We start from the raw sequence: 27,531 nt of genomic DNA on the forward strand, positions 1-27,531 counted from the left end.
TCGATAAAGCGCGAATCAAATTAATTAGTTGCAGTTCTCACACCAAAAACCAGAAAAATCTTACTTGTCTTCCACACTCCATAATTACTAGGCATTAGTCAGTGTATCGCCAAGCGAATCGCGAGTTAAAATAATAGTTCATAATTTAAATAACCAAGGACGCTTTTTAAGATTATAAACTGAATAAAAAAATATGTAAAATATCTATATTTAAAAAAAAAAAATGGATTATACAAAGCAATTTTTGCTTGTAAAACATTTTGAACAAACCAGGCTAGGACACAAAGGACTCTGTGAGAACGAGCCTCAAGATGAAGAGTGCGAAGTTAATGAGGCAAAGTTTTGGTGAGTGCTTGAAAGACATTTTGGAGGAAGGTGAGGAAATCGCGATCGATTTACCAGAAGGTAAGGCCACTGAGGAACGTGCTAAGAAGTATCCACGAGTTCTTGTTTCAACATGCGATGGAAGAAATCCTCTTTGATGTAAAATACAAACCATGATATTTAAGGGAGATCATGTCCTGTGTCCGGTCTAGGAAATCGATTTTTCTTTGTATATAATTGAATCCGGATATAGTATAGAATATTTAGACAAAGTGATATTATGAGTCATTCGGAAATTAGTGTTAAACAGGGAAGATGTCATATATCCGATTTATGTCGTTCGCCATAATAAAGCACGATTTTACCGGTCCGAACGATGTTCAATTGATTCTCTAAAAGAGCGAAAATTGAAGCCAAGACTTTAGATGTCTTTTTTGAAGAAAATGAAGGCTTATGGATCCGGTAAATCACGGAACTGAGATATATTCCACACGTTAAAATGCAGTTTTTTTTCCTTTAAGGCGAGCAGAGCGTCCTCTAGCGTGGCACCAGAAAAAGACTTTTTTGGAGATGGATGAATAAGTTTTCGAGTCCTTCAATAATGAGCGATGTTATCGGGCTGAACAAAATTATTATGTATGCCCAAATTATTAATAAATATATTTTGAAAAAATAGCATTTCTACCTTTTTCATTGTTTAAAAAAAAGAAAAAAAAAGATCACAATAAAAATGAAAAGGATATGTCGTCACTCCGTGCTAATAGATTGCCACGAAAATCGAAATCAACATAGGTTGAAATAGATGCAAGGGAAATCCACGAATCCATAGACAACTCCTAACAAGTTCATTTCTGATATTCGAGTGATAATAATCGTTGGCGCGACAATCCAATTGGACCCGGACCTTGAAGCGTATTAGAGCAAATCAAGCCCGTAACCGTACAGTACAATACATTGTAGGAGGCAATGTGGTGAGCATTGCGCTGGCCTGTGATTATTGCCTTCCGCTAGGACAGCCGATAATATCTGTACTAAATGTGGTTTATTAGGAACAAAAATGAAAAGTTTACCTCAAAAGAATTTTAAACCGTGTTTTAAGGTACCCGTACCGTGAAAAGTAGGAAAAACTCGATTCTTTCCTCAGCTGTTTGATTACATATAACAATAACACTTTTTATAAAACATTATTTTAACCTTCGAGAGTACCAAAAAGGTTGTTTTCTTGTTTTATCATTTTTAGAAAAATTACAGTAGGCGCTGGAAGTTAGGTACTCCCATTGCGGACAGTTAATCTCAGTGGTTAGAGCACTGGGCTGTTGTAGCCAAAGGTCGCGGTTCAAATCTCACTGGTGGCAGAGGGATTTGTTATCGTGACTGGATGTCGGATACCAGTCGACTCAGCTGTGAATAAGCACCTGGATCAAATCAGGGTAATAAGCTCGGTCGACCGCAATGCTGACCACATTGCCTCCTACAAGGTACTGTACTGGCCCTGATCCAATATGGATTGTTGCGCCAACGATTATTATTATTAATCTCAGAAATGACACGTCTGAAAACAATAAAAACAAAAAGCATATCAAAAAGAACATGCCAATTTACAACCAAATCTATGGAATATAGAAAACGCCCAATAATTGGAAATAAATCAGTATTTTTGAAAAATTTTCTTCTTGTTAAAAAAAAAATTCTTTTTTATTCGTCGTAGCTTTTCATATTTTTGTACCTTATTTCAGGATTTAAAGCCAGGGGGCAGTCCCTTATGTCTAGCATTTTTGCCGGAATTATCCGTCCTTTATTGAACCCGGCTTGTGAAATATGCACACTCAATTCGACGACTTCCTTACTTCCAAAAGTTTGTTTGAGAATGATCGTCTATGACTCATTTTTTCATATATTTCTCTGAACCAGAGCGCGGCTTAGAGAGTACGTAACCCATCGATAAAAACGAATGCTAATCGGAAGAAGCCAAGTCTAGTCAATAAACGGTTATTTGATATTTTGGTCGTATTTGAAGCAGTGAATGGTTCATTCAATTGTTGTTGGTAGCGGCAGTGACGTCTGGCCATAGTAAGCAATTTTAAACTGCTTGATTTGAAATCACTCCAAACTCGTTCTTTCCAACTGTATCAAATCACCAAATATACTCGTGAAACATAATAATATATAATATGAACTAATAATCGAACCCAGCGCAACCATACTCTCAATCGTACAATTTATATGCACACATTTTCCAATTATATTCGCAACGTGTGTATCTAGCTGTGATAATACCAATATGTACATGAAGCTTCGAAAAACAGTAACATGTTGATTGCAGGCCCGGGAACCGGCTCATATATTGGGCTAAGACTTGTTTGTTTTACGCGATTTAATATGAACGGAGTCAATAAGGACATTTCGATGTTACTCGCGAACTCGCAGTGTGCACGCAAGGCACACCGTTTGAGGTTTGCGTCTAGCGAGCTTTATTTCTGTTTTTGATCGCCTTCGCGTTGTGACTTAAAAAAACATTGCGAGGAAATGTCAAATCATTTCCTAAATAATTACCTCCTCAAAATTCAGTTTTCACAGGTAAACGCTCGTCGTCGTGTGAAGATCGCGAAGCTTGCGAGTGATATCGAAACGCAGCTAATGTCGATAGTTGTCGTGTGCGACGGATGTTATATTAAAATCGGAATTTTCAACCCTTTTTTTCGCCAACAAAAGGAGAAATTGTTGGGTCGGGTCCGCCAAAACCTAACGTTAATTTAAAATTTACAGTGACAAGCGTCACGCAGAAATTTCATTGAAAAGTGCATTCGGTTAACCGGAAGTTGCAAATAGATTATTTTGCTGGCCGTGTCTTTTTTTCGCGAGCAATAAATAGGTTTTAAGGTAAAACATCTTCAGACATTACTAAACTAGATTGCTTTGCATCTCAGCGAACAGAGTTCATGGTAAGCAACCAGGCGGCTATATCTATTAGCTGACATAGCGAAATGTTGGCCATACACATAATATTTTAAAACGTTTGAGTGACACAGTAATTGCTAAGACAAGAGCTTCCTTTCCAGGGAAATAATGCAGACTTCTTATCTAACAATCGTGATAATTTCATTAAAAGGGCAAATTTATATGATCCGAAAATAAACGAAGCTCCATTCGTGGCTTTAATGATAGACGAAATGGTAAATGGTAATGGTCGAGAACAATTGGCAAGTAATTTTCAATTAATTTTAATTGAAAAAAGATTTGTCCGATTCCTAGACATGTCAATCGAATTACAGCAGTAATATCTCACATATCTCACATTTTTGGCGTTGGTTATAGCCTCTCAGAAAAATGATCATTGAATTTTTCGACACACCATAAAAGATAAATCCTAGGAAGTATCTTATAAAATGAAATTAAACATGTTTGTTGAAGTGTTTTAACGATAGCAGCTGATTATCCCTTACACCGGCCTTTAACAGATCATAATAGACTACACCCTTCTGGTTTCATCAAACACAGAGCATCGTCTTCCGGCTAAAGTAGTTCGGTATTAAGCCTACCATCCACGTAAAGTTCGGCCTGTCAGTTACGACTGAATAGTTCGCATTTGCTCGGCGGCCGTAACGTGGATGAGAGGTTTTGGGCTGTCAGTTTGGACTCTTCAGTGGAAAATGATTCGATCAACCGACCAGACATGTTTGTTTAGACTGCGAGCAAGGACTTGGTATTTGTTTAAGATGCGAACGAGAATTTTATGGGCATTTTTATTACTATCAAACATTTTAAATGCTCACACGCAAAAATTTCCCAATTTCTCGTCTCAAGACCTTAAACGTCCAAAGTTAAACTAATGATATTGCGGCTTGCTGGTGCGTGGATGATGCAGTCAGTTCAACTGGTGGGCGAGTGCATTGTGGGCTCTTTCGGCGTAACCGTGAGGCCGAACTGCACGTGGATGGCGGGCTTTATGGACGATGTGGTTGATTCGCCTGAGTCTACCCATGATTTTTTTTTCGCTTGTGGTTCTCAAAAAGAATCCACTTTTCATCACCAGTAACGACTCATGCAACACGGTCTCAAATTAAATCCGAATAAAACAGAATTTATGACGACCGATCCTAATGAAACAGGCACTATCATTGCCAATGACAATGACTTACCCAAAACTAAACGATTAAGTATCATTGGTCTATATATAACTTTTCCAACGTCACGACTTGTAATTGCTCCCCATACTATATGTGAAATACTCTAGAGTACTCTGTCGACATTCATCACTGGGCCGTCAATTGCTTCTATGTCACACCATGAGTCCTGGCGCGATTAAGTTTATTCTACTTTTGTCAGAGAAAATTATAGCCGCATCATTTGCTGATCAACTTTTCCTCTCTTTGAACAAATTCAATCGACCATTTTAAGCAGTATTCTTTTCTAAGCTCGTCGAGTACATAAATCCACATGGTGAGCAACCTTTAGCTTCGCAGCCGTTTCTGAGGCAGTTTTGAAACGACTGCACAAAGATATTTGGACTGGATTCCTGTCCGTCGCTATTAAGAACCTCATACGACGGCTTTAGCGGCCGCGTCTTGGGTTATCACTCTTTAGAAATGCTGGCGAATACGCTCCAGCTCCCTGAAAGGAGGTATTGCAACCAACTTTTCGCAATGGTTTCCTCGGATGAAACTATTGCCAGGGCATATGGGTGTGGACCATAATAGTAGCCTCTTGAGTCCTATGCCCGCGTTTAAATATTCCTATGGGTTGGGGATGATATGCAGCAATTCTATGTTGCCTAGCTATCCAAACAACTCTTCCCTAGCCAAACAATTTCAGTAAGAACTCCGAATGGTGATACCCATACCCATCTTGATATAGATCTTCGGCACAGGTTTATGCAGAGATTTTTTTCGTATTGCTTCAGACCAACGTCAGCAAATATAAAGCAATACTTGAATCCTTGTGAATAATGCATGAGGCAAAATATGAGCGTGGATGTTGTGAAAACGTTTCGTGGGCATTGGGAAGGAAAGGGGGCAAGTATTATAACTTTTTACTAACTTCTCGCATCAAAAGATAATTGATCTTATAACTGTTCTAAAATTAGAACAAAGTTTATTTGTCGACTTTTTCAAAAATGAACATTTTAAGAATAGACCGTTCTTTTAAAATCTGAGTTTTACAGTACTTTAAAGTAAATGATAAAACAGTCTCACTGACTGATATCTTGTGGCTTGTGGCTTTGCCTCCATTCTTTTCCAGTTGATAATCCTAGAACTAATTTTCTGTCGTTGACGATTGAACTTTTCAACTTTTACTTATTGATTGATCTTTGGCTTTTACCCTCTGCTGTACGTTTACAGCCCACTCAAGCAAACCAATTTTTTAAGGGAGTCTCCATAATGGCTCTTTTCCAAACTCCAATATGATACTTGAAATACTTTTCACACTGTCATAAGCTTGTTTAAAGTCCACATATGCTGCAATTTTTTATTGCCGGTTTTTGCATAATTTAGCGTTCGATAGTATTATAGTCACTGACGTTATAATACTGTTGTTGTAAATGTGGTGAAAGACGATTACCTAGAGATTCTTCATTAAATTTATGCTTGACGAACAAAAGAAACATGGCAAAACGTCGATTTGTTGGGCAGTAAGAAAGTGACTAGTTTCACGTATTATGTGAATCTCCTTGGAATAGAAAAGAGAAAAATGAAGGATAATGCCCTTTCAGAAGACTACCAAAACCCAGTTCAAATGCTAAACTGCCACTGAAATTTATTAAAAAAAAAAACAAGTCGGAATACCGGAAGGGGGACACTTCGAGTATAAAGGATTTGTGTTCATCTTGTGCGGAAATTTCCTATGCACGTTTTCCCATTCGTACATACCTAAAAGTCCTAAATATTCCTTGATTTATCTTCAAATTCCAACTCCCACGGTTCATACGAGTCACTTTATATGATGATGACCAATTTTTAATTTCTAGGATGTATTTAAGATAAATTTCTAAAATATGGTAATATGCTGTTATTAACTTTCTTTAAGCAGATATAAGAATGTCATGTATTTGGAAGCCTAGATTTCGTATGGATGCACCATTGTAATTTTTTCTCAGATTTTCCGGTTGGGTAGGTTCTGGGAATGAGACCTGTTACACTTTTTAGGGTAAACAGTTTGAGCTCTCACTCCCCTATGTTTCACTCAGTATCAGTTTCAACAAGTACTAATCGACCCCTTTCATTTGATACCCCACTCAACCATATTCTGTGAAAAAAATTTACACTCCCCTTTCACATATATGGGGAGTCCCCCTCATGCTCAACATTAAGTGATGCCACTTGCTATATGTAAAGGGATTCACAGATTACATCTTCTCACCTAATTTCATGACAATTGGTTCAGCCGTTTCCGAATAAATCTAGTGTGACAGATAGACAGACATCGACTCGATTCTAATAAGATTTTGTTTCACACAAAACCTGAAAAAAACTGGATCCTCGGAATATTGTTCCACCTTCAGTCCTTTGTGAACTATTGACTCCGCTTAATTTGGAGCAGCGTAACAAGTCGGAGAAGTAGGTTCTAATATTATTTTAAAAGGAAATATCCTTTAGTGCTGATAGAAGTGATTGAAAAGATTTAAAATACATGAATGATGAATCTTTATAGATTTTATGAGTCTAAAATGACAGAATCCTTCTTTAATTTAAAGCGACTACTTTATAAAATTACACTTCAGGCAATTGAATTGAACTCAGTTAATTCCCTCAAAACCATAGTAGATAATACTTTTTGACCAAAGGATAGCGTCAGTTTAAACTCAGACGACCATTAAAAATCATTCATCATTCATCAGACTAAAACATCCATTCTCTTCCAGCACAAGTACCAACAGAATGCAGATATTAAAAGAAAGCATTGATTGCCACCTAACGAAAACAAAGTCAAGTGCAAGTAAAAGTTTCGCGCGTTAACATCAACCGCCCAGTGCCTCGAATTTCCTACTTTTCCTCCACGCACTTTCCCTATCTCACAAGACTTCTCAAGTTCACAGTGCAACAAAACAGATCCACGCAGAGAGAAGGAATCGAATTTGGATGTTCAAGAAGGAAACAACCAGGAGAGCAAGCATTCATTCCACGTTATTAGGGTACCGGGGTATATACCAAGATAGTTTCATAGTTATATAGTTTACATAAGCAAGCTTGACGCCAAAATAGATTTTCCTTTCGATTAAATATGCGCAATTCGAGCACACACAAGCGAGCATAAGATAGACTGGGGCATTTATTTACTTCAACTGGGAAGAACTGCACCCCGTCAATAGCTTCTATAATATGATAACAATATGCTGTTGAATTGTTTGGGGCTGCCATGACAATTTCGCTCCGAAATTGAGTCCCATTTAACTGATATTTGTTTGTTCTGGTGGCTAGAACTTTGTCTGAAAGGTTAAAAATATAATGTGCAGAAAATTATGAGGCAGCGTCTGAGTTGCCTCTACCTTGGACGAAACTGCCAGTCGTCGTTTTGTAAAAACTAGGAATCTTTGCCCAAAAACCGCAATCCGTGAATCGAAAACAGTGGGAAAAAATTTTCTCCCAATAAATCAAGTCAAATCAAGCGGGTGAAGAACTCAAGACTTCCAACACAAAAAAATTAAGGATATGGTGTCTACACAGAGTCCTTTACATAACCACTCCCCAGAAAAAATCATTTGAAAAATATTAGAAGAATAATAGTCTTTACATAAGAACATTATTCAATAGATACAACCTCTTAAGGATAAATGGCCTCACAATTCTATTCTTCAGATCAATAATGACCTAAACTAATCTTAGATTCTAACTAAGGATAGCACTGGGAGATACATTTTTCTTTCATCCAAAAAACATGTCTTTTTACTTGATAGTCTACTAGTCCAAAAACGGAAATTAGTTTAAACTTAGAATATTTTGTGGAAAATCTGGAAATGGAAGTATCTCTTTTTTCAAAATCAATTTGAGGTTCTCCAACGCCAAAGTTCTATTATATTTTAATCACCATCAACGAGCTTTAACCGGAATTTACTTTATATAAGATCTAATATTTAGTAAATTGTAAAGTAAAATGTTGTTTAGTGAATGTGAGAGGATTCTAAAAAAAGACTAAAGTTGCCGTGCATAGAGCATATAAAATAGGGAAAAGGAACAGAGAGGAAGGAAAAGGTATATTATGGGAGAGAGGAGAATAGAAATTTTGAAATGGTTCAGACTAGTGGCACTGGGAGGAGGAACAAATTGTACATCGCTGACTAAATCGCTACTGTGGAGATAAGTTGTGGAAATTGAAAATCTACCAAGAAATCTTTCTTAGCAATAATCAATATCTTTTTACTTCTGTATCAACCGGTGAAAAAGTAATTAGAGTATAGCAAGACCAGTGCTTTTGAAAATAGCGTATCATTTGTCTGACCAGAACATCTTCGATTCTCAGTACGTGCCAAAGAATGTGCCTTTCTCTGATACGCGATCTCTCAGTTTGAGAATTAGAACAAACATTGATCGTTAGCCTTTTATTACAGGCATCCAGATAAATCCACAATTTATCAATAAAACGCCTTCTACACTTGTAGTTATTTTAAAACAAACTATCTCTTGTCACTGTAGTACCGAGGGAGATTGACAGGCTTGGTTAAAAAAAATATGAGACTACTACTAGCTTTTTTCGAAGATGTGAATCTTGGCGAAATTTCCTTTGAGAAAACAAATCAAATCTCTTCAAGAAAGACGAGTGGATAACTCCAGCTGTAGACCACCAAACAGTCTCCATTACCTTCTTGGGATGGAGGCTCGGTTTCGGCATGTGCTCCGGTGGCTCATAAACATCTAGCCATTGCGCTGATCGGCGACGATTGTCGTATAATATCCACTTTTCATCACATGCCACTATTCTGTGCAAAAAGGGATCGCTTCTGTTGCGGGAGAGTAAAGAACTGCAAATTTCCATTCGAAGCGCCATGTTTTGCTCCGTAAGGGCATGCGGAACCCATTTGTCGAGCTTTTCACCTTTCCAAGTTGTTGCAAGTCCCGGGAAACTGTCGAATAGTGTACGCCCAGTTTCTCTGCAATGTCTCTCACAGACTGACGTGTGTCGGATTCGACTAGCAAACGCAGCCCGTCCTTGTCAATCGATGGTCCTGGATGTTCGAACCACCGCCGTGTGGTTCGTTCGCTTACCGTATCAGCTCCAAATGTGCTGTTAATGTTTTTGGTCGCCTCCGCCACTTTATGACCGAGTTTGAACTCATATAGAAAAAGTATACGTTCCTGGCTCTTTTCCATCCTTTTTTCCTTTCTATTCCCTGTTATCCCAACGAAGGTCAAAGCTGAAATGACTCCTTGATTAAATGTAGGAGTATTTATACTTCAATATTCAACACCAACAGCGCCAACTGGTGGTAGTTTAATACACCAAAATCGCTATTAACTTCACTTGATTGCCAAAACGACCATTTCATATGCAACAACCTAATAGTTCGTTCTGATTGCTATGAAAATTACAAGTTCAAATTTACCTCGACAGTAATAATAATAATAATAATCATTGGCGCAACAATCCAATTGGATCAGGGTCTTGAAGCGTGTTAGAGCATTTCATTCAAGACCGTAACGGTAGTACACTACACACCGCGACATTTCGTACGATAGCTTTGTGCTCTAACCACTCATGCATACTGCATGTCTGTAAGGAATTTTGCATTAGCAACTGTGGGGGCTCCTTTTCTTCCTTTGCTGGGGATTCAACGAGCGTGGAAAACGCTAAGACCTGGCGAATTAGCGTGATTTACCAAATTGGCAGATATTTGAATGCCCCTCATTTTCACTCATATTGTAAAAATTATATTAGGTTATTGCACATGAAATGGCTGTTTTTTTTATTAAAAATACAAACTAATATAATATTCGTTAAAATAAATTCATTAGTCAAAATAATTACCAAGAGCCTCGATTCCCAATGCAACACAAGTGCATTTATGCCGTTTTTATAAAAATCCGGATTTCTTCGAGCGATGAATCCGTCAAGGACATTTTTAATAGCTGTTAAATATTTTCTCAGCAACAAAGTGGTCCGAATAGTCTCGAAGAATATATCGTTCTTTAAGAAGCAGTCTCCCCATTTGATGTATTTCTCCTGTTCACTCCTTTGTGAAGGAAAGAGCATGCACACAGGGTCAGGTTTCAATGAAAATGAGCTTCAATTCCATTTTCAACGGATTTAATTCAGTGCAAGTGATAAATCTACAGCAGCGGGATGGCACGAATGCGAATAACACAAACATCCAACCAGACGAGAGGCTGACGCGTAACCATCTCGCCAACTGCACTCGTTTAATGTTGTCTATAATTTAACTTCGCATCCAGGATCAGTCACAAAAGGCAAAACTCGAGTATCTTTGGAAAAATGTATAAAACAACCATAGTGCCGAACTGACAAATTTTTGCTCTGGAATTTTTTAAGATTTTACTTAGTTACATTTAACTTAACTGCCTGATAATATTTACTTTGAAATTTATTGTTAAAAGTTGCAATTATGAAAACTTGCTATATTTAAGTTTAGTTTAGCATACTTTTAATTCTGACTGAAAGAATGTCAAGAGGGGGGTTGGAAATAGGGAAAATTCTTCTTCTGGTCAGAGGCACGTAGCCACCATTCTTTTTTAATTCATAAACAAGTCGGGAAACCGGAAGCTTGACGCTTCAGGTATAAAAGGTTTTGTGTTTCCCTATGTGAGGAGCATAACGTAGTTCTCCATTGGCTTATAGCATTGACCCGAGATATTTAAATCGCTCAGTTCTGGGCAAGTTACCACCATTGCCAGAATTCAGCGATTTAAATATCTGGAGGGGCAGATTACTGCCATTGAAAGAACTGAGCGATTTAAATATCTCGAGTCAATGCTACCAGCCAATGGAGAACTGCGTAATGAAATGTTTCAAGCATTAACGCCACCTGGATGAAGTGACATTCCCCAACTGGTGTTCTTTGTGATCGGCGTATCAGCGCACGTCTCAAATCTAAAATTTACTGCAATGTCGTCCGTCTGTCGCTCTCTATAGTTTGAGTGTTGACTATAAAGGACAACGAACGGCGTCTTGCAGTAATGGGGACGAAGATGTTGCATTGCACTGGTGGCGTGACACGTTTTGATCACGTCTGAAATGAGAATATCCGCGATCGATATGGGTTTGCACCGATCGTGGAAAAACTGCAAGAGAGGCGTTTCCGATGGTGTGGTCACGTAATTCACGCTAACGAGAATTCAACAACCAGTATTGGTGAGAACATCGAAGTCAATGGTAAGCAACCAAAAAGCCGGCCAAAACAATGGTCGCATGATACACTGGATGGGGATTTGAAGGTCTCGCGATTACATCCTGATCAGGCATTTGATAAAATAAAATGACGAAACCGATCACGACGAGCCGACCCCGCTTGTGAACTCAAGGCTGAAGAAAAAGAAGAAGATGTGAGGAGCGGTGAGCCTGACAGTTCCGTGTCACATAGTTAAAAATTCTATTGGCATCTATTTTGAGAAAGTAATTTAAATAATCATTTGATGGAAAGCCCTGTATTGAAATAGTCAACCTCATACGCTTCACACTCTGAGTTTAATATTATTAGCAAATGCCAACAATTTAACCAACATCAAATATAAACAAGTCGGGAAACCGGAAGCTTGACGCTTCAGGTATAAAAGGTTTTGTGTTTCCCTATGTGAGGAGCATAGCGTAGTTCTCCATTGGCTTATAACATTGACCCGAGATATTGAAATCGTTCAGTTCTGGGCAGGTTACTGCCATTGCCAGAACTGAGCGATTTAAGTATCTCGAAGGGCAGGTTACTGCCATTGCTAGAACTCAGCGATTTAAATATCTCGAGTCAACGCTATCAGCCAATGGAGAACTGCGTAATGAAATTGTTTCACGCATTAATGCAACCTGGATGAAGTGGCATTCCCCAACTGGTGTTCTTTGTGATCGACGTATCAGCGCACATCCCAAATTTAAAATTTACTGCAATGTCGTCCGTCTGCCACTCCCTATAGTTCTGAGTGTTGGCCGACTATAAAGGACAATGAACGGCGTCTTCCGGTAATGGGGACTTCATGCAATGTTGCATTGCACTGGTGGCGTGACACGTTTCGATTACGTCTGAAATGAGAATATCCGCGATCGATATGGGTTTGCATCGATCGTGGAAAAACTGCAAGAGAGGCGTTTTCGAATTCAACAACCAGTATTGATTAGAACATCGAAAGCAATCGTACGCAACCAAAAAGCCGGCCAAAACAATGGTGACTTGATACGCTGGATGGGGATTTAAAGGTCTCGCGATTACATCCTGGTGAGGCATGTCATAAAACAAAATGATGAAACCGATCATCACGAGCCGACCCCGCTTGTGAACTGAACGCTGAAGAAAAAGAAAAAGATGTGAGGAGCGACGAGTGCACGACAGCTCCGTGTAATATAGCTAAAAATTCCATTGCCCTCTATTTTCTAGAAAACGATTTAAATAAATCATTTGATGGAAAGCCCTGTGTTGATAATGGTCAACCTCATACGCTTCACGCTCTCAGTTTAATATTATTAGCGAATGAAAACAATTTAACCAACATCAAATATAAAAAAGGGCTAGGTAGTTTCCGAAAATGAGTCCTGTCTCACTTCAAATGCGTACATTTTGACTCCTTACTCACGCACTTTGCAATTTATGCTAAAACTAATGTCAGTTTCGAAAAGTACAAATCGAGACCTTTCATTTGATACCCTACACAACTATATCGGTGAAAAAATTTTTGAATCTCCCCTTTGCATGTATGGGGAGCCCCCCTTTAAACTCCACCTAAATTTATGCCACTCACTGTATACGTGGGATTTCATAGTTCCCATCTGTCCACCAAATTTCGTTCGGATCGGTTTAGCCGTTTTGGAGAAAAATGCGTGTGACAGACAGACAGACAGACATTGAATCGATTTTAATAAGGTTTTGTTTTACACAAAACCTTAAAAAGGGCTAGGGAGAATTAGATTCTTCTTGAATGGAATTTTAATATTTCACTGGAATTTCAATTATTCTCGTTAATTATAACGTCAGCATCTTATTTGTATGGCTTAGAATGCTGTTAATTAGCACGAAATTGATAAGTTTGAACTGCTATAACTTTCCCACTAATAGTTGGATTTTCATGAAACTTGGCATGTGTATGCACGAGGCTGTCCTCTATGTCGGTGCAAAATTTAGTACACTTAGGATGAACTTAAGGGGAGTTTTTTGGTCTATTTCTAAAAGTTGATAATATACTATTAGTAAATTTTTTGAGCAGATACCGGAATGGGACATCTCTCGAAGATTAGATTTCACATAAGTGTTTTACACGAAACCTTAAAAAGGGCTGCGGATAAATAGATTCTTCATAAATGTGACTTTAATATTCCAGGCGAATGTCAATTATTCCGGGTAATTATGACGTCAGCATCTGATTTGCATGGCTTTGGAAGCAGTAAACTCGGTGAAATTGCTAAGTTTGAACTGCTATAATTTTGGCGTTAATTACCTGATTTCCATGAAATTTAGCACATATATACGAAATATTGTCGCCTATGCTGGTACAAAATTCGGAAGACCTAGGATGAATTTAAGGGGGGTTTTTCAGTAAATTTCTAAAATGTAGTAATATACTATTAGTAAGTTTATTTGAGCAGATATCGGAATGGGACATATTTTGAGGCCTAGATTTTATCTAGGCGCACCACCCTGATTTTTTTCGGATTTTTGGGTTGGGTAGTTTCCGAAAATGAGTGCTGTCTCACTTCAAATGCGTACATTTTGACTCCTTACTCACGCACTTTGCAATTTATGCCAAAACTAATGTCAGTTTTGGAAAGTACAAATCGAGACCTTTCATTTGATATCCTACACAACTATATCCGGTGAAAAAAATTTTTGAATCTCCCCTTTGCATGTATGGGGAGCCCCCCTTTAAACTCCACCTAAATTTATGCCACTCACTGTATACGTGGGATTTCATAGTTCCCATCTGTCCACTAAATTTCGTTCGGATCGGTTTAGTCATTTTGGAGAAAAATGCGTGTGACAGACAGACAGACAGACATTGAATCGATTTTAATAAGGTTTTATTTTACACAAAACCTTAAAAAATCATACCTTCACGATTCATGACGCATTCATTAAAATATTTTCAATTATTTTTTTGAACACCCTCTGCCAGGAATGATTTTTGCTGGTCAAAAAGAGTATACAGGGGGGTGCCAGAGGAGGTCTTAGCCAAGAAAGAAGTGTGCTCCAAGCCCCTAGAGCGAACGGATCGTGATTTGAAATAGCGTCGAAAACTTCGAATAGCAAAAATACAGTGACTTTTGGAGTAACCTTATAGCTAATTAAGTTTTGTCTAAAACGTAACAAAAGTGCAATGGAGACTCTATTATGATTCAAGAGGATAAAGAACATGATATGTTCCGTACAAGAATTTATGAAATGATGGACGCGAAGAGGATGCCAAAATGACGACAATATATCATACAAAAACTTGATGATGTTTTGAACTCTGATCGACATATGAGTGAATGGTCGGGAAGAAGTTTCTACCTGTAAGAGACTATTATCAGACAGTTCTAAGCACGACAGCTATGCCGTTCGAAACATCGGGTTCGTCGAGTTACACATCGATCGCCTCTCCGAGATTTTGGCCAGAAACAAGGTTGCAACACTCTCCCTTCAACCCTAAGATTCCCTGCGACTTTTTCTTTTACTCTAGAATGAAAAGGAGTATGAAACGGCAGTTACGGGAACAGGGTTCAGACCGCGTAATAAACTTCTCGTTCTGAGATCAGTCCTGGTGGAATGCATCTCTAGAGTTTTACCAAGATCCGCTGCAATTGTACTTCTCTACTTCAATATTTCAACTAAAATATTACGAATCTTTCAGTGAAATTCCACTTGCTAAGCGACTTCAAATTTCAATGATGACACAAGTTTTGTATAGCAAAAAGAACTCAGGCGTGCTAGCTGTAAATAAGCGCCTGCGGGGCAGTAGACCCGAATGTGCTAATGCAAGCCACATCATCTGCTGGCATTTCGTTTATGTCTCGAAACGAAGTGCTCCAAGATGTTTGCTAGTCAATCAGTTTGACAACAGTCAATTATTCGGAATGGCCAAGCTGATGGTAAACTAGGTTGACAAATGCTTTTCGAAAATAAAATGGGTCAGTCTGGCCAATTGGACTGATCGTGTAGCAGACGACAAACAGACTTCGGACTGACCGATATTGATTAGTAAATATACCTGAGTATTGAAATAGATCCGGAGCAGAAATAAGGCACAAGTAACCTCAACAATTTGTTGCATTCAGAACGTATCATTATGCTTCATATTTATCTCAATTGAGAACTTAAACTGCAGCAACACTAAATATAGCTCCATCAGCATTTCAAAACAATATATTCAGAACAACTTTGGAATTTCCCCAGTGAGAGGGTATGTATGTAAACAAAATGTGTACTATGTGATCCTGAACTTCTTGCCAATGTATTTCACATGAGTTTAATTTTCGCCTTGGAAGTGTTGCAAATGAAAATCGTCATCGAAAAGCTCCGCATCTAAACATATCTCCCCTTTCCGAACAAGCTCTTTCGACCACATCTACCAGTCTAAGCTCTTCCAGGCTCGATTCTCCATCTAGTTGGAATGTGTACTTGGCAAGTTCCCTTTTGGAAAAGGTTTTGTTTATAAACAAACAAGTGCCGTTGTTTACAAACGCCTAGAAAAATCAATTCCGCCAATATAGCATTCGCTACAAACATGTATGTGTATTTGAGCACAAGCCTGGCACAAGAAAACTCATTATTTGTAAGATAGCGGCAGACTTTCAGATACTACATGAAAGCTTGCCATACCTCACTACGAACTGTGTGGGATGTGCTTTAAATTTTGGGGGGCCGATACATAGCACGGTTGTGGCGCTCTTTCAAACACGCAGTCTAACTAAAACGAAGGGGAGCACCCGCCGATACGTGCTTTTTACCAGCTACTCTAGATAAGCAGCTTTCAAGTCTATGCTTCGTACATATGTACAGATGAAAACATGGCCGTCTCAAGTTCAATGTCAAGCGTGCAATTTTCTCTTATGTACGAAAACAACTCTGGGCGGCAAGTGAACGATGCCCGCTCTGTTATCTATTTCTTGTTTCTATTGCTTATGCATTGCGCCATTCGATTTCTGTAAGCATTTCGAGCTACATAACAAATTCACTCATTTGGACTTACTTTCTTCTGCTAGTTTGTGCGAGTATGACGTAATTGAACCCCCTTGGGATGGGCAGCACTGCAGGATTTTTACCTAAGGAACCTGCTGATGAAAAGTAACTTTGTTCTCGCATTCCTCGGTAGATTTTGATAGCGAATCAGTTGAACGCTTGTTTGATTATTGTCAATTTCTAAGGTTCTACAAAAAATAATATTGGTGGAAGTGCATCAAGAAAAACGACTGATTTAATTTCAATAAAAAGGATTGTTTTTAGGGTGCAGAGGATATTTCACTATGAAATAAGGTAATTCATGTCGACTTAGTGAATATGTTAGAGGGATCCTGTACTCCTTTACTTACTCCGTATTCCACATTTCGAGGGCAGGATATTTAAGTTAGGAAAAAAATGCACGAAAGTTAGGCATTACACAGGTTGCCCACCCATATTGCACAATAAGAGCTAATCTTAGCTGATCGAATAGTGTTCATCAGCATCGGCATGCAACTAAGATCAGAGGAAACATAAAAAAATATTTACCAACCTCATCACTTGGAAAAGTTAGGCTGATGATAGGTACCGAGAATGCTAACTGATGAATAAGAGAAAAACGTCTTAATATTTAATGGGTCTTGATGTAGTTCACACTAAAAGCGGTTGCATGAATATTAACAAAATTCCTTTGAGTCTTTTTTGTCCAATTCAGCATTCTATGATTGTGTCCTGCTCACACGTTCTGCAACTCCATGATGTTCCGATATAGAAGTTGTTATATCATGTTTGCCTTCTTGTCGCTTATTTCATTTGTACAGTACTCAGTTCCTGTAGCGGTTATTTCGATTGACACCAGATTTAGTGGGAAGGTGGGACTGTGAATGCCCAGGCATACAGTAAGTTGCATCATTCTACGTAGAATTTAAGGAGGGGGAAGGTCTCCATATATGCAAAAGAAGGGTTAAATTTTTTTCACCGAGTATGATCGTTTTTCGCACTTTTCTAAGAACTGATTCTAACATTTAATGCACATGAAGGGAGCATGGTCCTACCAGCAGCTAGAAATCCCCAAAGAATGGTTTACCCAGGGTCCGTAGCCTGACTCTAACTAGAGCTGGGTAATTGCAAAGGAAGTGCCTGTGGGTTTCCCCTTCTTCTCCCCAGCTTCGACAATGCCAATTGTAGGATATGCTGAGCCTGGCGGTATGGTCCCCTATGGGCCAGTGCCCCGTGCAGACCGCTGTAATCTTGTATGCATTTGCACGGCAAATCCTTCTTGACTTGGCATAAGTAGTGAGCCTTCGCCACCTGAGGTCCGCGACTGCTAAGTGATACTAGTAGATTCCGCCTTTGATAGTCGCTAGCGAAACGTCGACTGCACTCACTGGCCAATCCGCCAGCCCACTCATTCCCATCTATGTTCCTATGACCGGGAACCCAGAGGAGCATGACCTTAATCGTTCCGCCCAGACTGTTCAGCGTATTTCTGCACTGCTCCACCAGTTTGGACGATATCGTCCTTTGGTACAAGGCCTTAATGGCCCCTTGGGTGTCGGTCAGAATGGCTGTTACGCTTAGGGATGGAATCCACAGGCTTCCAGTTTCGCCAGTAATTCCGCTTCGAATACACTGGCAAAACCTGAGAGACCACACGACTCGGATACACATACAGACCATCTTTGATCCGTCGGTGAAGAAGTGGAGCAAAAGTAGAAACGATTTGGCAGCTCATAGTTCAAGGAAAGAGTCCATAACTAATAAACAGGCATATGGGCCCAAGGCTAAAATTCACTATTAAGCACTTGGATGGACAGATGGGTTTCAAATCATGCTGTATGGTGCAAAAGGATCTCGACTATACGTCAAACGACCAACTAACTCCAACTACAGCCCAAAATACACAACAAAAACTATTAAATATAGTGGATCCCGTATTAGGATTTGGGCGTTCTTCATTTTATACAGTTAGGCAGATATACTGGGTAAAGGATACTATGCATCATAATCTGTAATAATATGTTCTAATTATGGAGGTTACCATGCTATTAAATGCTCAATTGCATGAAAGGTCTCAATTAGTAGTTTCCGAAACAGATATTAGTTTTGACATTTGTTACAAAGGGAAAGAATGCAGTAGTATAGCAATATAGTATCATATTGGCTTGCTTGAAACACTATTATTGTCAACAAAGTAGCCTCTTTCATGCCAAATTACTATTCTCTAAGAAATAAAATGTCAAATTGAATGTCAAGTATAATATATTCAACATATAGAAACTATGAGCTATGTATAAATAGAACCATCGCATATCCAACTATTCTTATATGGAAAATCAATATAACCTTTCATATCTGAAACGCAGAGCTTCCGACTTTTGACTTGTATTCCATTTGTGGACGTTTTGGTTACGTTTCTAGTCCCAAAAAAAGGAAAACCGATATTGGGTTATCTTAAAACAGCATATTTGCTTTATTTTGGATTCTCAGTGAATTATCAAAATAACTTTTGTGCAATTCTAGAATTCGGGAAAAAATGTTATCTGCAATCACCAACGCTATGAAGAGAATCCTTAAATCACGAAAATGACTGTTATTCTTTTATGATATGTGATGTTTTGCTTCATAATATAAATCATGACCTTCTGTACACAGTATAGCAACCTATCAAATAGGGGACAGTTAAGTCTAAAGAACATTATTATATCATAAAAGATCGACCTGTCTGAAATGAATTTACTTCAGCCGAAATGAACGTAAGCATACGTTTTTAAATTGAACTTGATAAAAAATGTGGCCAAAATTTGTGAAGGTCGACAAAAACTTTCATTTCTTAGCAAAAAGACAGCTAAACTTTATTTTTAGTAAGGATTAGTAGGATCATTACAGCAGGACGAGCGCTTCCAACAAAACCTTAAAACTCAATAATTTTTTCATTCCATATTTCACATTTTTTAAACTAGGCGTGATGGATTTCTTAAAATATTTATTCCGTACTCAGTGGACTAGAATCTATAAAAAATACATTTTGACGAAAGTATATCAACGGTTCATACTAGTGTTTTCATTCCTGCTTGCATTTGTAAGATCGTCTCAAATTCCACAGACTTCCTCCGTTTTTGACTTCAGAATTTAAAAAGCATCTTTCAATTAAAATCATACAGAAATTTAAAAAAATATCAGACGCATCCAAACGATATTACTTCTGAAGAGGCACTTACGTCAAAATGGATCAGATGAAATATACCAGTTGATCTCTTTCCTTTTGCTTCAAATGGGAGCCGAGTAAGATTGGAAATGGTGTAAATCTGTTGTACTTTCATAAAAAGTAATATCTTTTAGCGTACCATCCCTCATTTTCAATAAATCGGCCTTGACTGGAAGAGGTGTGTGAGGATTGAGTGGACAATGTCGTCTTTTCTCAAATAATTGTAGACTACGCTCATGACATTTGTTTGCTCTGACACTAAATCACATACCTTGGACAAATGGCTCTAGATACGCAGAAAGAAGCAAACAGAGGACTGAAGATAAACATCAACACAATCAAGGTTCTCTGTATTAATGGACAAAACATCGAGGGCGTTGATCGATTGCTATATCTAGGAAGCGTTACTCTTGTCGACGGTGGCACTGAATTTGATGTCGCTCGACGCATTAACAGTACTTAATCGGCCTTTGTTGTTTCGAAAAATCTGGAAATGCACCTAACGAACAACTTCGTCAGTGCACCGGCCAGATACCTTTGGACGTGTTGATCAGAAATCGGAAGTGGCAGTGGATATGTCACACATTAAGGAAGGGCGACAACTCCATTGGAGGTCATGCTATGGGCTGCAACCCACTATTCCCGGATGACTATCGAGTAGGTTGCCCTAAAACTACGTGGCGTAGAATAGTGGAGGAGGACCTCTCCGAAAAAACGTGAAGGCAGTTAAAGCACATTTCCAGAAATTTTTCAATGATGGCATGGTTGAGGCCCTGTACCCCAATAGTTTTTATATATGTATGTATACACATATACATGTATATGTATGTATCTACATGCGTTAATTTGAAAATGCTATTCGAAATGATTTTCCTTGCAAAAAACGCTTTTATTTTCGTCTAATATCAGGCAATAAGTGGCACTGTTTCCATTCTTCACTATTTCTCTTCAGAAAAAAAATTTACACTCCCAAGTCCGGGTATACAGAGAACGTCTTTCACTACAATATTCAGCCCGTTCGTTAACCAAATGTCGTTTATCGCGGAATTTTCTATATGACATAACTAGTCACTGTGATTCTTCGCGCCTATGCACTAATCGTTATCAAAAAATTTACCTTTCTGTTATTCGGTTTAATTTCATTGGGATATTTTGCTGATCTGACTAATTCAAAGGTCTTTTCTTTTGATTAATTGTGGTCTTATTAGGTCACCAGACACTCTACTTCCTGAAATTCGATGCCCGTAATCACTGACCCGAATTCTTTGGGATGCATAGTGGCTTCCAGTTTTGCCGTTTATCGCGTTCATGCGAACCCAACATAAATTCGCTGACTACCTATTTTAGCTCATTGGCTTTACGTGGAAAATATATTTGTTTGTGGTTCAAATCTCGCAAGTTTTTTTTAAATGGGCCAAAGCGATGAAAAGAAAAAGAAGATATATGATCGTGGCTTTGTTAACCTAGTCACAATACTGGCAAAGTACCAAATTAATGCTAAAACCAAAGTGTTGTGGTAGACTACCCGACAGCATTCGCAGTAAATAGTCATATTTGATTTTGAAAACTGAAGAAGTTTTATTAATTATTACTCTCTCTCTCTCTCTCTTTTATACTTGAAAATAGCTTACGTGCTATATTCACAAAAATTGTCGAAGGGTAGGTCATTGTGCTCGCGTAAGTCTATGAATTATTATAAATCTAGAACAGCTTAGATTGAAATATTACCAATTTGTGAAAACGCATGATATGTATAAAAACTGAAGTTTGCATTTATGTAATATAATGAGGTGAACTTGACTTCGTGAGAATTATGATGACTCCCTGATCAAGTTCATACGGACTTTGACCTGCTTCTCTAGATCCACTTTCAAGTAACTTCTATCTGTTTCCTTGTCTCAAGGACCATCTTCGAGGACTAAATCTTAGAATAAAGATGGACTTACTGTATTGACTTGGTGTGGAAAAGATAGAAAAATAAATTAAATTTATAATCGGTTTTGATCATCCTTCATATTTTAAGACAAAAACCAAATTACTTCCCAAATTCTTTTTGCAGGAATCCATTTGGAGGACACATTGTGACTTTTCGAGTGATTATTACCTTGCAGATCGGTAAGTATTGACTGACTTCTTGTGGTGAACATAATCTAGTAGTAGTAGTCTATTTAATATCAATTGCACAGATGTCATTTCATCAATTAACAATTAAAAAATGAATATAAAATAATATTTTCACAAAAACGTTCCTGGGATAGTTCCTCCGCATTGTGCATCACTTTTATGGTAGTCTGATTTCAGACACATTTCAATTCATGATACTTTTTCGAGGAAATCAATTATGTTAGTCCTTGTGAAGTGAGTAGATTTTCGCTGCTCATGAAATAACTTTTCCTGGAAATTTTTAATAACAAGTCGAGAAACCGGAAGCTTGGCGCTTCAGGTATGAGAGGTTTTGTTTGCTTCTGTGTTTGCTGTGAGTATATTTGAGTGAAAAACTATCCCATTTGTACGTAGCCCGTTATGTATATGCATTTAGCATGTCTGACTACCCACTTTAGTGTGATAATGATATTCAGTTGCAGTAAATTTACAGGGTAAAATCAACTTTGAGCTACTGTAACTTTGTTACTAATAGTATGATTTTAATCGAACTTGGGAATAATATGCTTCATATTATATTTTATACTACTACCAACTTTTATAACTCTGGGATAAACTTAAGGGGGGTTTTACTCAATTTCCCCAAAAATATGGTAATATACTATTATTAACTTAATTTGAATAGATATCGATATGGAGAGTATTTTGAGGCCTGGACACCATATAGAAGCAGCCTCATGATTTTTTTCAGATTTTTCAGTTGAGTAGTTTCTGAAAATGGGTCCATTAAATAAATCGTCACTGTCCACTCCTCCCACTCCCCGCCTTTTTAACCAATCTCAAAACTAGGACCGGCTTCGAAAAGTACTAATTGAGACCTTTCATTTAATACCCCACATGACTAAATTCGGTGAAAAAAAATTTTACACCCCAGTTTTACATGTATGGGGACCCCCCTAAATCTCAACGTAGAAGGATATCACTCACTACATGTCTGGGGGTCCACAGTTCCCACTGTCTCACCAAATTTTGCAAACAAAACCTTAAAAATGTTGTTTTCCCCACGTCTTTTCTGTCTTATTTTCTGGTTCCAATTTCAGTATGCGTTCAAATCGAATGCATATGAAATATCTATGGATCGCATTGTGCCATCCACAATCAGATTTTTGAATCTCAAGAGAACATTGTTGAATTAAAACCGTTAAAGTTATATTAGAAAATCAAAGCATTTTGGAAGTGGATATTGGAAGAAAATAACGAGTTTCTTAACTGATGATTCATCACAAGAATAATAATATTTATTACTCTGAAATCGGAATGTTGTGGCCTAAGCACCCGTTTTTAAGATAGCAAACACAGTATTATACAAATCAGAAAGCGACAGCAGAAACAAAAACAAACAGTACCCAAAACATTGAGTAGATTCTGCTGAAATTTATGCACTTATTAAGCTTCTTATCATCTGTTCTGACGCTGCTAAACGCAATTGTGCACCAATCGACATACTATGTGCACTAATTACATCGGAATTTTTTTTTCGTCTCGTTTTTATTAAGGTTTTGTGTAAACACAAGACCTTATTAAAATCGGTTTACTGTCTGTCTGTCTGTCTATCCGTCACACGCATTTTTCTCGGAGACGGTTATAGCGATTGACACCAAATTTGGTAGAAAGGTGGGAACTGTGAACACTCACGCATACAGTGAAATACATCCTTTTACGTCGAATTTAAGGGGGGGACCCCATACATGCAAAAGGGGGGTGTAAAATTTGTTTCATCAAATATAGTCATGTGGGGTATCAAATTAAAAGTCTCGATTAGTACTTTTCAAAGCCGATCTTAGTTTTGACATTCGTTGGAAGGGTGGGGAGCGCGGGGGGTTAAAATTGAGCACTTCTTTAAGGGGGCCATTCTCAGAAACTACCAAACCAAAAAATCTGAAAAAAATCAGGAGGCTGCCACTATATGGTGCCTGGGCTCCGAAATACCTTTCATGCCGATATCTGTTTAAATAAAGTTAATAATAGTATATTACTACAATTTTTTGTAATTGGTTAGAAACCCCCCTTAAGTTCATCCTAGTACCATGAAATTTTGCAGTGATATAGGCTATAATATAGAGCATGATCTTACCAAGTTTGGTGGAAATCGCACTATTACTAACAAAGTTATAATACCTCAAATTTGTTGCTTCTTTGAAAATTGAAGACTATGAATGTCAATATCAGCCGAAAGTGGATACTCTCACATAATATATGGATATATTACGTGCTACGTACTAAGAAATGCACAAAACCTTTCGTACCTGAAGCGTCCAGCTTCCGGTTTCCCGACTTGTTATGCATAATTGTAACAGATTTAGTGCTAGTGAATCAAAATTTAGCAACAAAAAATGTATATTACGATTTTTTGGTTGCATATACTTGAATTTTGGTTAATTATATCAAAAACATTTACAAGAAAGCTATAAATAAATCCAAAACATTGAAATCATCCTGTATAATAACAGCAATTGTAATTTCATTAGTTCTTTTGCTGTCTGTCTATCGCGTCCTTTCTTCAGAAAGGTTTACATCTATTGACACGCAATTAAACAGTGATTGGACAAAAGTTCAGCATGTTGGAATTCAGCAGGTCTTTTCAATGCAAATTAAGGCCTAATTAGGCAAATGCTCGGCACTGTCGAATTAGGCACGTCCTAGAAACGTCGATTTTGTATGAATGAAAGTCGGACACCCCAAGGTCGGTTCTTCAGGAATAAAAGGTTTTCTTGATTTTTTATATAAGAATATTTGGGTACACGGAAACATCGTGTTTACACATAGCTCGCAGTATATATAAATTGAATATACCCGATATTCAATTCGATGTGATCTGATTTTTTATCTCCTAGAGAATAGTAATATGATGCGAAAAACACAATCTTAACCTACTATAACTTTGTTAATAATAGTACGATTTACACCCCCCAGTATGTGCTTCATATTAGAATTTATATCTGCAAATTTTTACTGATTTCAAATCCAGTAAATTTCCAATATATAATACACTATTATTAACTTTATTAGAGGAGATATCGTATCCTAAAGTATTTTGAAGTGTAGATACTATGTGCATGGACCACCATCATTTTTTCAGATTTTTCGATTGGATAGTTTCTGAGAAAGGGTCCTTGATATAACTGACCCTTTTAAGACCCCTGCACTCCTCCCCTTGTGCCGAAATCACTTTCAAAAAGTATGTGTGACCTCAAATCAAATCCACACTCATGATGAATTAGGGAGGACACAACAATTGTATAAGACTGGGGCGAATATTTAGTCTGAATACTTGATAACAGATGTTTCAAATGTCGGTAAGAAGTTCTGCACCAAAGTATTTTTCTAGCAAAATACACATGTTTCTGAAATATTCAGCGAGATATAAAAGAGTCACCCTCAGAGTCAGATCAGAAATAGAGCGAAAAGCGTCAGTTATAAGCACGACATAATTCCAGGACTCCCCGAGCTCATCCTGAACAAAAAAGCATTTCCGCATCTCAATATTTCCCCTTTACTCCGTGAACAAAAGTATGTGGTAAGTATATGCATGTATATACTTGTACATATGTATGTAAATTGAATACCGTTAGCACTGACTTACATATCTATTTTCATTTAATACTACCCGTAAATTTCATTGGCATATACAAATATATATGTCTGGCTCGAGTACCTGATGTTGATATACAAATAACTAAAGAAAAGCTAGAAAAGGAAAACTAAGATTTTTCCCTTATGACCCGTCGCTCATATGAGTTCACTTCATATGATGATGATGTCATACACGTCTTAGAATGCAATAAATTCACGTGAAACTTTGACCATCTATAAACTTTGTTAATAACAATTGAACTTAATTCAAACTTTTCATCAATCAATCATTCAATGATGCTCTATCTTATTACTTATACTGGTGCCAAATTTGTACTTCTAGGATAAACTTAAGGGGGACATTGGGTAAATTTTTAAAATATGGTAATATGCTATTATTAACTTTATTTGAGCAGATATCATAATCGGATATCGGATTTCAGATAGATACATCATTGTTTTTTTGTAGATTTTTGGGTTGACTGGGACCTGTTTCCCTTTCTGGGGCCCACATGCTCCACCTAATATCAAAAAGAGAGTCAGTTGAGAAAAATACTAATTGAGCCCTTTCATTTGATACCAGACGGTCATATTCAGTGAAAAAAACTGTTGCATCCCCCTTTTGCATGTATGGGGAGCCTTTCTTAAACTCAACAGAAAATGGCGCCACTTGGTATATGTACAGGAATGGCCAAATTATTAGAGACACACATTTTCCATCTAATTTTAAGAATATGATATTTTTCTCATATTAAGTATGTATTATTTAGTTGCGATTATTATGCTGACTACATTGCCTCCTACAGTGTACTGTAGCGAACCGTTACGGTCTTGAATGAAGTGCTCTAACACACTTCAAGGCCCTGATCCAATATGGATTGTTGCGCCAACGATTATTATTATTATTATTGTTTTTGAAAGGGATGTGTTTCTACTATACTTGTGTTATATTCGTTTTCGAACGTAATTTAGACTGATTATAGCTATTTTGTAATAGAATAGTTATTTGCACGTACACGTGTACATTACTTTGAAATTATTTAGGTTAATTTTAATTAATTTTTGTAATTTTTACCCCATGATTAATACCTATTTATTCATTAGTTAGGCTTTTTTTAAATTAATTTATGTTTGACTCGGTTATATATATATTTTTTTTATTTTATAGGTTTTTATTATGAAGGAAAATTAAGATCTCGCCCGTGGAGAGGGGAGGTAAAAATGTTGATTCTTGAAATAAAAAAGTTAATAATCAATATTGACAACTCAATTGAATTGATATTAAACGTTTCGCTGGTGGGATATAGACAGAATCAAAATGAAAGTTGATGCAAAATTACAAATAACACAAAATGGAGTGGCAAGTGTGGTCATAGAAGATTAACCTCGCTTAGAGATGAGCGAAAAATAAGAGATATTGGGGGACGGAATAAATAATGGGCGTTTTACAAGAGATGACGCTGGTATGTTTTTTGTAGAAATGGTAATAGTAAAATATCATAGCATTTTACTGACATATCAGTAAATCATATCATCAATAATTAAGCTGCAAAATTTTATATTTTACAGATAGTTGAAATGTACAGAGTATTTTTTTAATCATCCATTTTTCAATCAAATGGAAATTTTTAACCAAATGGAAAAGTTTGAGAAGTTTTGTTTCACCCGCTTTACTCTCCGGACATTGCATTTTCGGACTATCATTTGTTCTGATCGACGCAAAGAATTTTACACAACCAGCATTTCAAAAACTACTCAAAAGCCAAAAATTGGAATACTTTACTTAATTTCAGCTGTAAATGTTTTTTAAATAAAATGAATTTCGAATACCTAAAAACGCCTGTAATTTATTTCGCTTTCAATCTTCTTCTTTTTCTTCAGCTTTTGTCCCATCACAAATGGGGTCGGCTCGTCGTGATCGGCTTCGCCGTTTGGCTGTATCGAATGCCTGATCAGGGTGCAATCTCGAGGCTTTCAAATCCCA

General features: G+C 37.5%; 2 protein-coding genes across 10 annotated transcripts in view; one reads left to right on the top strand and one right to left on the bottom strand.

Annotated features, from left to right (window-relative positions):
- The window catches only part of LOC119653764 (protein argonaute-2), a 68,078-nt gene that overhangs the window by 31,917 nt on the left and 8,630 nt on the right, over window positions 1-27,531 (bottom strand). The window lies entirely within an intron of this gene.
- Window positions 315-27,358, top strand: LOC119653766. Of its 6 annotated transcripts, none has more exons than XM_038058757.1 (5): window positions 16,673-16,753; window positions 16,810-16,918; window positions 21,871-21,926; window positions 26,716-27,030; window positions 27,117-27,358. In XM_038058757.1, the coding sequence occupies exons 1-4, from the start codon at window positions 16,723-16,725 to the stop codon at window positions 26,874-26,876; spliced, it is 357 nt and encodes a 118-aa protein (XP_037914685.1). In that variant the 5' UTR covers window positions 16,673-16,722; the 3' UTR covers window positions 26,877-27,030; window positions 27,117-27,358. The 6 variants fall into 6 exon arrangements, 2 of the variants coding, with proteins under 2 accessions (XP_037914685.1, XP_037914684.1); XM_038058756.1 differs by having other exon boundaries at window positions 26,716-27,010; XR_005249751.1 differs by lacking the exons at window positions 16,673-16,753; window positions 16,810-16,918 and adding an exon at window positions 315-405 and having other exon boundaries at window positions 26,716-27,010.

This window comes from Hermetia illucens, chromosome 4 (assembly GCF_905115235.1).
Source record: "Hermetia illucens chromosome 4, iHerIll2.2.curated.20191125, whole genome shotgun sequence".
Taxonomy (NCBI): Eukaryota; Metazoa; Arthropoda; class Insecta; order Diptera; family Stratiomyidae; genus Hermetia; species Hermetia illucens.